The following is a 13334-nucleotide window of genomic DNA, read 5'->3' on the forward strand; positions in this document are numbered from 1 at the left end:
TGTAAATGTTGTTTGTTTTGTAGAATTTGCCTTTACTAAAATGCTATCGGTAGTAAAATCTTATTTTAAAAGCTCTACTAAAATCTTATATTTCGGAGAAATGTTAGAGAAATGTTATTTAAAAATCTGTAATTAGCAGAGGAATAAATTTTTTTTATTTTAAAACTTTAACGTGCCTAAAGTCATCAAATATGTGCTCTAAAAAAAATCATATTTCTTTTATATTAAAAAAAATTGGTAATTGTACGGTTATTATAATACATCTAAACGGTGGAAAAAGTACACATGCATAGTTCTTTCTATCTATTTCATATATCAATGTAAAAATAGAATGAAATTGTTAACATGTAACGTGTTGACTATATTTTATGAAAAAAATACTAACTTTTTTTCCTTTTTTATGAAATAAATTTTTTATATCAAATTCTAATTTTCTTTATCAAATTCTAATTTTCCTTTATTATTAATGAATCGTATTTATTTGTTGACACCGATGAATATTAGTTATAAGAATGTAATAGTTAATAGTCATTAATATCTGTTACAATTTCAACTGTAATTTTAGAAATTTCATAACGCAATGTTATTTTAAAAAATTATATAAGTTATTTTTATGAAGTGCATGTTATTTATTTGGTAGTTGAAAAGGAAAAGAAAAAGAAATTTCACGGAATGCGAGCTCACTATAGTGACCTCGCATTCCCGCAATGCGAACACCCCATTTGTAGAAAAACCTGCAAAAACCGCCCCAATTGTAAAATGACTTTTTTTTTTCATCATAAACTAAGAATTCACCCCAAGGAAAACACAAAAAGTTTGGAATGAAGTGGCTTGCATCAGAGAAGTAACAATTGACTTATTTGATAACAAGTACGTTTGGCACAATTGTAATTAGATTGGGTAAATGATCCAACTACTCTTGTTCTAAAACATGAAGTAGGGGGACAAAATACCTATTTAATGAGTTGAAATGCATAAAGTTGATAAAATTGAGGAGAATTAAGTGCATTTAACTTTAAATAAAGATAATTAAATGTCAAAACGAGAAAGAAACTACTTTATATTGAGTTTAATGATTAGCTTGATTAATGATAATAAAATTTCACAATTCAACAGTAAAAAGCAATTTATTGATAGTACATTTACATTTATCAAGTAAAAATCCTGGAAACATGGTAGTTTTGATTTCTACTCGATTCACTAGTGTGAAAGGCACATCTGCTTTTAATGTAAACAGATAAGATACACGTGGCGTGCGCTGCAAGCTAGGTAGAAACCAGAGAGATAAAGGTTGGATTTCCATCTTCAATCAACTGGCTAAAGTTAGCAGAGAAAACGACAGAAATGAAAAAAGCAGAGCTGGTTTTCGTTACTGTACCAGGGATTGGCCACTTAGTATCATGTGTTGAACTAGCAAAGCTTCTCGTTGAATGTGATGAACGATTATCGATCACCGTCCTGGTTATGAAGCTGCCCTTTGATCCAAAAGTCAGTAGCTACACAAATTCGTTGGTAGAAACTCCGAATTTGCACATAAGGTACCTTGAGCTCATGAAAGAAGAGCCTTCTTCTCAATTGTCATCTTTTCTTTCGATTCTGTTTCGATTTATCGACAACCATAAAAGTTGTGTGAGGGAGGTTCTTGCTGAAATATCCAATTGTGTTTCGTCGCATCTTGGTGGGATCGTCATAGACATGTTTTGCACCTCTTTGATTGATGTAGCCAATGAATTTGGAGTTCCTTCCTATATATTTTGCCCAGGCGGTGCTACAACGCTTGGCGTTTTATTCCAGTTGCAAAGTCTGAGAGATGATCTCAATGAAGATGTGAGCCATTACGAGAATTCAGACGTTGAATTAGCTTTGCCTACTTACATCAATCCTGTTCCAGCTAAACTTTTGTCATCTGCATTGTTTGAGAAGGATGGAAGTGTCGACATGTTCCTCGATCAGGCAAAGAGATACAGGAAGACCAAGGGAATCATAATTAACACTTTCCTTGAGTTTGAATCCCATGCGATTCACGCCTTGAGCAATGATAAAACCATCCCACCAGTATATGCAGTAGGGCCTGTATTGAATCTGAAGGGAAGCAATAGTCAAAATCAAGAAACTGAGATGATTATGAAATGGCTAGATCTTCAGCCAGAATGTTCTGTTGTGTTCCTTTGCTTTGGTAGTGCAGGTAGTTTTGATGGTGACCAAGTGAAGGAAATTGCCTATGCACTCGAGCGCAGTGGATATCGATTCCTCTGGTCATTGAGAAGGCCTTCACCTAAAGAAAAATTTGAGTTTCCAAGTGAGTATGAGAACCTGGATGAAGTCATGCCAGAAGGGTTCTTGCAGCGAACTGCAGCTGTTGGAAAAGTTATTGGATGGGCACCACAGGCGGCAGTTCTATCCCATCCTGCTGTGGGGGGCTTTGTTTCTCACTGTGGTTGGAACTCAATATTGGAAAGCATTTGGTGCGGTGTGCCAGTGGCAACTTGGCCGCTTTATTCAGAGCAGCAGCAGAATGCATTCCTAATGGTGAAAGACTTGGCAATGGCAGTGGAGATCAAAATAGATTTCAAAAGGGATTTCGTACTGGGTGTGAGCAGTGAGATTTTGAGTGCAGATGTGATTGAAAGAGGGATTAAACATCTGATGGATCCTGAGAAGGAAATCAAAGAGAAGGTGAAGGAAATGAAGGAGAAGAGCAGGTTGGCTCGTAATGAAGGAGGATCATCCTATGCTTCCTTGAAGTGCTTTCTTGAAGATGTGTTAGATAACATTCCATGATTGAATAGTATGTCAGAATTGAATAGTGATAATGAATTACATGATCCCTTGTTTTTCATAAATTCAATAGCTGGATATCAACTACTACTACATTCATGAAATCTGCTATTATCAATTCTGTTTTGAGAGTCAGTGAGAATTAATCAATTAATGGAGTCTCGTTCCTTTATCCATCTGTTTTTCCTTTTGTACTTGCTTTTTGGCTATTCTGATAATCTATAATTGCATATGGTTCTTTGTTTCTTGTAATGTGCTCTGTATTCCTTGCTGGCTCTTACCTGATACGATTTTCCTTTTCCTTGTACCCTTTTATTCCCCTTTTTCCTAAAATTTTAGGGTTAATTACATTTACTTCCTCTATGGTTTGATCAAATAACAAACCAGCCCCTCATTTTTAACAAAACTATGAAAAGGTCCCTCAAACTCAAAGCTCCATAACAAAAACATCCCTGTGTGGCTGTGTCAGTCAACTAACGTTGATTTACAAACTGGCTGTAATGTCACGGCAAATATATGACAAAACTCGGCTAATTGCTCAGAATATAGGCCAAAAAAAAATTACTCGCACATGTATGGCTCTGACAGCCATTAGGTACGAATCTATGGGTGCCGGGCTGTGGCTGTGTCAGTCAACTAACGTTGATTTACAAACTGGCTGTAATGTCACGGCAAATATATGACAAAACTCGGCTAATTGCTCAGAATATAGGCCAAAAAAAAATTACTCGCACATGTATGGCTCTGACAGCCATTAGGTACGAATCTATGGGTGCCGGGCTGACACAGCCCGGCACCCAAAAGCATTTTTTGACTCTGACTTCTCCGTCAAAATTGCAGTTCAGAATTTTTTTTTTTTAATAAAGCTGTCGGCTACACAGTGCCCGGTAGCCGACAATGTCTGCTAAAGCTGGCTACCGGGCTGAGAGTGCCCGGCAGCCAGTCAAATTTTCAAAAAAAAAAAAAAACTCCAGACGTCTGAATTTCGGGTGCCTGGCAAAACAAAAAAAAAAAAAAGGCTGCCAGCGTGCGTACAGGACAAAAAAAAAAGGTTGCCTGAATGTCTTGCTTTACTATCTCGTTTAGCATTTCGCGCGGAGACTTAACTTTTCTGTGCATAATAGGAAGAAGCAATGAAAAGAGGCCAACTTTATCCTATATAGACGCACAAAGAAGTATATTCAGGCACTAAAAAAAGTAGATTATTCATAGATTAAAAATATTATATATTTTAAAATCATAATAAAAGTCCTTTTAAAATATTTTTCATCATCTAATGGCCAATACTTATATTTAATAAATTAAAAAAGTTAATTAAGTATTCTATTATAATATAAGTATATGTCATTGAGTCGATTGAATAATATTTTTTTTCTTTTTTGACATTTCAACTAGTTGTTTATTAAATTTCAATTTAAATAAAGATTTTATTATTATTTAAATTATTCAATAAAATTATCAATTTAAGATGAATATAAATATAAATACATTAAATTGTATTATTGAAATATTTGATTTAATATGAAGGAAAGACAAGAAGAAATGGCAAGGAATTTTTAAAAAATTCTTGCGAGTTTTTTTATATTGGTAATCACTTTTATTTGTTATTATAATTACAGTATGTTATCATAGCCGATTGAAACTCATATCCTAATACTATTTACAACTAAAGTTATTATATACTCAAATTTAAAAAAAAAATTTCACTAAATTTTTTTTTATATATGATGTAAGTGTTTTCATTTGTTGATAATTAATATAACGAAAAGATACTCTTTAGGCTAATCTGTTTTGACAATTTGGATTACTTTTAAGGATTTTAATAAGAATTAGACCACATTTTTTATGGATTCAATCAAATTCGCATTTTATTTCATTTGAAATATAATTATTTAAAACATAAGAGACGAAAAAATATGAAGTCAAATCTAATTATTTAAAACTTATGCCACTTGACGTGCTAAATCTCTTTAGTCTTTTAAGTTAATTAAATTACATTTCATGAATCGAACAATAGAAATAGATGAAAACAGATTTGTTAAATCAATAATTACTTCTATAAGATGTTAAACTAAACAAAACCCGTTTTAAACGAAAAATCTAATTTTTTTTACAATAAGATGCAGTTCTCAAATTGTTGACAAATTATTTGTTAAAATTGTTATCTAATATTTAATGTACTATATAATTTAATAAATATAAATTTATTGTGCAATATAAAAACAAAATAGGCAAAAAAAATGAGGAGAAGGAAAAATGCATAACTTCACACTGTCAAATTGTGAATACACCCAATAACGATAAACATTATTCTAATAAAATATTAAAATAGCTCAGCTGTGCCCCATATTCAAATATTTGAAATTGTAAAACATGCACTGGAAACGATCATGTCAACGGCCGGTACGCCTTTTGCCCTTGCTTTTATCACCTGGTGTTGTAGACGGACACTCTGGAGTTTTTTTTTTTTTTTTGAAAATTTGACTGGTTGCCGGGTGTCGCGCCCCACTTTTTGAATGTTGATGTGTGTGGTGTGAGATGTGAGTGTGTGTATGAAATGTGAACGTGTGAAAGTGAAAACGATGAAAGGCCATGGGACTTAGGAATGCGACGATTTGGCCAAGTGAAGTTCAAAAAGGGTTTTTTAATAAAAATGGAGTCACCACTTGGTATAGAGTTAGGGTGTACCAAGTCACCCAAAAATGATTTTTATTTTTGAATGAAAAAGTAAATAAACCCTTTTAGAAAACTTTTGGGTCTACGTAACCAAAAGAGGGATCGGGGGTCACATTTGACGAAGGGGAAGGCAAGGATAGAAATCCAAGGCACTCCTTCGACCTAGCCAAGGCTAGTTGCGTGACTTAAACCAATTTTTCCTAATTTTTCTACCCAAGGTATGTATCGCATATTGGATTTGACTAGATGAATGCAAAAATGCAAACCTAAATTCTAAAATGTCTCTTGTAAGGTTTTTGGTCCCAACCACATGAGTTGTGGCGGCCAATAAAGGAAAACCTTATAGAGGTCGATTAATGCAAATGATGGCTAAAGTGCAAGTGTGCAAGTGTATAAAAAGGTGCACGTGTGAAATTGTATGAAAAATCCAAGTGCTTGTGTGCAAGTGTATGAAAAGGTGCATGTGTGAAATTGTGTGAAAAATCCAAGTGTTTGTGTGCAAGTGTATGAAATATAGTGATAAGTGCATGTAGGTGTAATTAAGTGCAATTTTGTGAAGTAGAAATCAAAATGAACAATAAGGAAAGGAAAAGTGATGAGGAAATGTGAATTGAAAGAAATGAGTAAGTGATAAATGAGAATGAATGAACCTAAAGGAATGCATTAGGTCGGGTACGGGAATGACTCCTAACTTTTCGACTTCGATTTTCCCTTTGATTAGAAAGCAAAACTAGCGTGCCAAGGCTATCGAGTAGCCACACTCGCTCGTTTCCCTTATCAGAAGGGGACTCTCAAGCAAATGAACCCTATAACTAGCATGAAATGCAAAATTCCTAAAATGGAGGGAAAAGGGGTTCGAGGGGCATGCAAAATGATAAAACTAAAAAAAATGCATGATATGTAATGAACATGCAAACATGTACTAACGAGGAGAAATCCCTAAGGGTCTAGCGTTGGACTAGCCCATTCTATGAATTCCGACTAGCGTTGGACTAGTGGAAACGTACATTCATCCATCACATTCATTCAGGATATGAAAAGCGAGTAGACATGCCAAACACTTATAAACACATAGCACATAACATTTAGCATGCTCAACTAGATGCCGGGCCCTAATAAAGCAAATTAACACGTAGTAACTAAGCATGCAAGACACATAAGACAATTAAAGCCCTAACTATTACATTTGCTAGCTAGGCACATGACTTCGATAGGTCTTCATTGAATGCTCCTCCAAGTCTTATCTATTACATTAGGGAGACCCTACTACAATCTAAAAGGGGGAAAAGGAATAAAATAATTAAATCCCTAACTATTACAAGCCAAGAGGTGTACACATACCCCATAATGAATAACTTAAATAAAAAGCAAAAGTAAATAAAATAAATGAAAGAATTGAGGAAAGACAAGGAAAGCCAAGTAGACATGCATATTCACATAACACGTAGGAGCACGTAGGAAAAATAAACTCAAGAATATAGAAGTTACCTCCCTTGCAATGGAGATATTAGCTTCAAAACAATAAAAAGGTCAAGGTACCAATTTATTTGGCAAATAATCACAAAGGATAAAAAATAAGCATGAATTTGAATCAATTAAATCATGTCAACAACCCACATTTAAGAAGTCAAGAGAAGAAAGGACCTGATTGCAAAGATTGACAAAACTTTGGGGCCAAAATTAAAGAAAAATAAAGTTCAGGGACCTATTTGCAATTAGTTTAAGGACCCAATTGAAAGAAGGTGAAAATGTCCAGGGCCACAATACAGTTAATGTGAAATTCAGGGACTGATTCGCAAATGCATTTTCTGGTTTCTTAGTGGATCAGGCAACTTGGGCCATTTCTTATTTGCTGGGCCAAGACTCCCTAAGCCCGCTGCAATGCCCAAAGACTATAGGTGGGCTGGCCATCATTTCTTAACAAAGCAAACCCAACAAAAGGATTGGGTTTTTATTTCCTAAACCCAAACTAGAAACCCAATCAAAATAAAACAGACCCACCTTTACAAACCCAAACAAATATCATTACCCAAAAACTAAACCCATAATATTAAAATCAACAAAATAAACAAAACAACTAAAATTATTAAGGACTAATTATGCTCCTAATCCCAGAAAAAAGCAAACAGCTTAAAAAACATGAAAAAACAATTGAAACTTATTAAGGGCAGAAATGATTTGATTGCAGCAATTTTCGGGTCATAATGAATAAAAGAATATGTGAGAGGTTCAAACAAAAATAAAATTAAGGACCTGATTGAAGGGCTTATGACAGCTTTAGGGTAAATTATGAAGTCTTAAAAACTCTGGGGTTAAATCACAAGGAAAAGGAAAACAAGCATCAGTTTCCGTCGAACTCACACAAACAAATCATCATTCAAAGGGAAATCTCAGTTAGGCATTTTCTCAAACAGATTAGGGGCATTATAAGTTTCATTCATTCTCTGCTCAATTGAAGTTAACCAGCCCCAAAATTTTATATGAACAATCAGAAACAATAAAAAAAACAATTTCAGTCCAATCAAATGCATAACGCATGTGTATTCTGAAATTCAGGAACAATCCGCATAAAAATTGAACTAACAACTCACGGAAGTGATGCCTTGGGATTTCAGCATCTGCACTTGACGAAGAAAGAAAAACGATATTCAAAGGCAGAGAGATGGCTTACAGTGCTCTTGCTCCGTAGATGAAGACGGTGGATTCCGGCGAGGTGGTGACGGTTTGTTCTGGTGGTGGTGGCTCCGGTTCTTGAGCAGGCGGCTGGTGGCAATGGCGGACAGCAGCGGCAGCAAACACGAATTGGTGGAGGCCTAGTTCTTCTTCCCGTTTCTTCTCTCCGTTTCTTTTTGCCAGTCGTCACCAGAATCTCTTCATCCTCTGCTTCTTTTATTTCTGGCCACCCCAATCCCTTAGCTTCCCTTTCTGTTTTTCCCTCCTAACCAGATGAAGCCTCCTCTCTGTTTCTGGTATCTCTTGTTTTTGTTCTATTTCCAACCCCCCCCCCAAAGCTTCCTCTATTTTTCACCCCTTTTGATTTTTCCTCCGTCGGCAATTCCTTTTCCAGATTTCCGATGTTTTCCTCCCTCTCCCTTCCTTGCTTCTCACGATTTCCAGATTTCTCTTGTTCCTTTTCTTCCTATAGCCAGCCACCCCAATGCCCTGGTTCGATTATGATGGTTGATTCCGGTGGTGGCGGTGGTGATGGCGGGCAGCAGCCGCAGCGGATGCGGGGCCAGTGGTGATTTGGGCGGGCGACACGAGCCTCTCTTCTCTCTGTTTTTCTTCCGAAACCCCCCCCAGCTTCTGTCTCTCGCGATTTTTCCCTTTTTTTCTTTCCGCCGCCAGCTCCTCTGTTTTTTTTTCTAATTTTCGTTGCTTTTTCCTTTATCCGCCCCTGATTTTCTTTTTTTTTTTTTTCTGTTTTTTAGCCTTAGCTCCCTTTTTCCATTGTCCCCTGTTTTTTCGATCAAGCCCCCCTTAGCCCCAACAAGTGTGTTTGACACCTACCCCTATACACTTGTCCTATAATTCCTTAGACACTTGTCTAATGATTGTTGTGTACACTTGTTCAACATGCACACTTCCACCTATTTTGCCATTTTCATTTTCTTCAAAAATCAATGAATGATAAGTTAACAATTTTCAAACCAAATTTAAGAGAATTAAGGCTACTTTTAACATCTTACAAAAATAAAAATGATGAATCTAACCCAATTAAAAAAAATAAATAATAAATAATAAATGATAAAGATGAAATTAAAATTAATCAAAATTTGGTGTCTACAGTTTGCCCCTCTTTGTCTGAGTTTTGGAAAAACTTGAGACAAAGAAGTAGACACCAAATACTTACCTGTGTCATTCGCTGCAAGAATGATTTCAAGAAACTGGAATTCTAAAATGGGGCTGACCCAAACATGAAATTAACACGGGACTGACCCGAACAGGAATTTAAATGGGATAGACCCACGGGATAGACCCGGACAGAAATGTAAAATTGGGATAGACCCACGGGATAGACCCGAACAGAAATTTAAAATTGGGATAGACCCGAACAGAAATTTAAAATTGGGATAGACCCGAACAGAAATTTAAAATTGGGATAGACCCACGGGATAGACCCGAACAGAAATTTAAAATTGGGGTAGACCCGGACAGAAATGTAAGATTGGGATAGACCCGAACAGAAATGTAAAATTGGGATAGACCCACGGGATGTTGTGAAATTGGCGGCACGAAATCCAGGCCCAACGGGATCTTGTCAAATGTTGGCGGCACGAAGTCCAAGCCCAACGTGATTTTTGGAATGTTGGCGGCACGAAATCCAGGCCCAAATTGATGTTTGTGAGGTTGGCGGCACGAAATCCAGGCCCAACTTGATGTTTGGAACGTTGGCGGCACAAAATCCAGGCCCAACAGAATTTTTGGAATGTTGGCGGCACAAAATCCAGGCCCAACGTGATAAAGTGAAGTTGGCGGCACAAAATTCAGGCCCAACTTGATGTTTGGAACGTTGGCGGCACAAAATCCAGGCCCAACAGAATTTTTGGAATGTTGGCGGCACAAAATCCAGGCCCAACGTGATAAAGTGAAGTTGGCGGCACCAAGTCCAGGCCCAACGTGATAAAGTGAAGTTGGCGGCACCAAGTCCAGGCCCAACGGGATGATCTTTGGAATGTTGGCGGCACAAAATCCAGGCCCAACGTGATAAAGTGAAGTTGGCGGCACCAAGTCCAGGCCCAACGGGATGATCTTTGGAATGTTGGCGGCACAAAATCCAGGCCCAACGTGATAAAGTGAAGTTGGCGGCACCAAGTCCAGGCCCAACGGGACGATCTTTGGAATGTTGGCGGCACAAAATCCAGGCCCAACGTGATAAAGTGAAATTGGCGGCACAAAATCCAGGCCCAACGGGATTTGGTGAATGGTCAGTGGGATAAGACCCAATCCTGCCATCCAATTGGTCAAGAAAGTGGATTTGATCTGTCAAGATACAAGAAATTAAATTTGATTTTCCAAGAAACAAAAATTTGAACTTGATTTTTGATTTTTGACTTTTTCTGATTTTTCGAGAGAATCTTCTTCAAAAATAATTTGCCCCAGTGTAGGGCCCTTTTCCCCTTCTTTCTTCTTTTCCTTCGGCATCGGCCTTCCACAACTCAGAAGCTTTTCGTCGACTTCAACTGTGAATACCTGCACAGGGGGGCTTATATGCACTCAAATTTACAAGAAAAAGACAGTGTGATTGATTTGAAAGTCTTGCTTGAGTCTTTGACGAAATCCTCAAATGGACTATAAAAATTTGCCCCAGTGTGGGCTTATTTTGTGAAATCTTGGAAGTAAAAATTTTGCCCCAGTATGGGCCCATTTGATTGCAAAAAATTGGTTTGGATGCCTTTCCATTTATTTGAACAAAGTAAGAAACTGAACGTCTTGCTTAAAACCACACAGAAAATTTATGATGAATTTCTCAAAATAATGCCAAATTACAAGAGATTTCTTCCTTACCTTAGCACCGAAGCTTTGGGTAATGGGCGTTATTTCTGATTTGAAAATTGGAGGTCAAGATTTGTCTTATTCATGTGCTCAAATGGTATGTAATCCCTTCAATACCATATCTTAGTGAAAGCAAAGAGTTTGTCACCCTTATTTTTTAAGAAAACTTAGTCAACGTATAAGCTTCATGGGCTTGCAAAATTTTGGGTAGAAATGATAGCTAAACATGTGAAATCTGGTTACACCCTTGTTGGCCTAATCAGCAACATCCCTCAGATCCCGACTCGAAGGGACTAACCGCCCAGCCCGTGGTACCTAGGGGTGCAGCTCCTCATGCTGACCGAGCGTGGTACGGTGCTTTGCGCTGTCATTGTGGTTAAGGAAATAAAGTTGCGCCTTCGCTAAAAGCTATAGCTTTTGGTGTAATGGTAAGCGCTTGATCCTGACAAGTGGTATCAGAGCGAGGTCGCGGGTTCGAGTCTCCCTGACTGTTGCTGGGGGAGGGATTGTTGGCCTAATCAGCAACATCCCTCAGATCCCGACTCGAAGGGACTAACCGCCCAGCCCGTGGCACCTAGGGGTGCAGCCCCTCATGCTGACCGAGCGTGGTACGGTGCTTTGCGCTGTCATTGTGGTTAAGGAAATAAAGTTGCGCCTTCGCTAAAAGCTATAGCTTTTGGTGTAATGGTAAGCGCTTGATCCTGACAACCCTTATGATCATGAGTGATCGATGGATTTTATGAGCATAATCCTCACTTTGGGTTGTCATAAAGGAATAAGTCAACGATGGACTTTATTAGCTTGTAATGTGGCTTGAAACGAGAGTTAAAAGATAATTTTTCAAGGACATTGCACCAAAGATCGCATTTTCCCCAAAATTGCCCTTATTCTGAACTTAAAAGATCTCAGAATTTGTTCGTATTCTTTTCATCATTCACCAGGGATTTCAGCGTCGAATTGTCTGCATTTTTCTTTCGCCTCTTTTCTTTTCCCTCGAGCTGATGGGTTTCCTCATACCCGAGTAATTCAGAAATACAGCTAAAATTTTCGGCATCAGAAATTTTCCTGACAGGGCCATTGCAAAGAACAGAAGTCAGGACTTTCGGCTTTTGTAATGGGGGTCTGGTGGGGTGTTTAGACAAGTTAAGGCTTGAAGGCAGATTTCAAAAGTGATTTGAAGAATCTGAGATCGCATTGTTGCGCCAACCCTATTTAGGGCTAAATCAGAATTTGCCCCAGTTTATGCTCAATTGAGGCTTTTCACTTTCATTTTCTTTCTTCTTTTGCTTTTTCGGCTTTTTGCCATTCTTTGATCTTTCGCAAAATTTACCCCAGTTTATTTTTGAACTGAGGTTCTCTTTTCTTCCTTTGCCTTTGATTTTGTGGCTTTTCACTCTTTCACTTCTTGAAATTTTCCTTTTTCAACTCAAACTTACCCCAGTGTGGGGTTTGCGATTCTCAGGGGTTGCCAAATGAAGTATTTTACTCTGAAGGCTCAAAGGGGATAACTAGGGATAGAATGTTTGATTGGAAAAGAAGAGGGCCTGACCTTTATTCCGTTCCTTACAATAACTCTGAAAGGAAACTTTCATTAATGGAAAATTTTTGGCATGTATCTGAATTAACTGATTGAGGAAGACCCTTGTTCATCCATATTTGTGAAACATAGGCGATCCACGCGGACAAATCTCTTCCTTTTCTTTTTCCCAAAATTGAAACCCAGATAGATTCAAATTTCTCCAATTTGTGATTCCCTCTTTTCTTTTCTTTTGGCATTTTTGCTTTTCTCTTTTCTCTCTTTTTTCCAAAATTTCCCAATCTCCTTCCCCAATGTGGGGTGCGATCATATGTGCACTCGAAACGAACCACCAATTTTTCCCTTTTTTTTTTTTTTTTTTTTTTTTTTTTGCTCAAATAGGGATGCAAGGGATAAACAGTGTTTAGGATTGTAGAAGCGATAGCCAAAGTATCATTCTTATACTTCATGACAACCAAAGTAACGAAATGGTTATTGAAAATCCATTCCCTTTTTGATATTTGAAATTTTTCCAATGAAAGGTATTGATCATTAAGGCACTTATTTGAAACGAAATTATTCTTTCAAAGGCTCAAATGGGAGAGCAAATGATAAAATGTGTATAGGTAGAGAAACGAATGCTCAAAGTATCATTCTAAATTTTCAAAACAAACAAGAATAATGCACATTTTTGCTTTCACTTAGATGTGATTGAACCAGATTAGACACCGCGGACATTTTCAAGCAAAAGTTGCCCGAATTTGCAATTTATCAATCAATGTGACTGATTTTGTTTTGGGGTTAAGCGAAGGAGAAAAGGTATCTCATTGGACCTTTTGAGTGACCCCTTTTTTTTTAGCACTCTTAT

At 37.3% G+C, this 13334-nt stretch overlaps 1 protein-coding gene across 1 annotated transcript; it reads left to right on the forward strand.

Moving 5' to 3' along the window:
• Window positions 1-1334: 1334 nt before the first annotated feature.
• LOC113743504 (anthocyanidin 3-O-glucosyltransferase 2-like) lies at window positions 1335-2882 on the forward strand. Its single transcript, XM_027271550.2, has one exon. It carries the CDS (start codon window positions 1345-1347, stop codon window positions 2779-2781), a length of 1437 nt encoding a protein of 478 aa, XP_027127351.2. The 5' UTR covers window positions 1335-1344; the 3' UTR covers window positions 2782-2882.
• The last annotated feature ends 10452 nt before the right edge of the window (window positions 2883-13334 follow it).

This window comes from Coffea arabica, chromosome 5e (genome assembly GCF_036785885.1).
Source record: "Coffea arabica cultivar ET-39 chromosome 5e, Coffea Arabica ET-39 HiFi, whole genome shotgun sequence".
Taxonomy (NCBI): Eukaryota; Viridiplantae; Streptophyta; class Magnoliopsida; order Gentianales; family Rubiaceae; genus Coffea; species Coffea arabica.

Coding starts and splice junctions, on each gene's coding strand:
- LOC113743504 (XM_027271550.2), top strand. CDS start 1,345: ATGAAAAAAGCAGAGCTGGTTTTCGTTACTGTACCAGGGATTGGCCAC.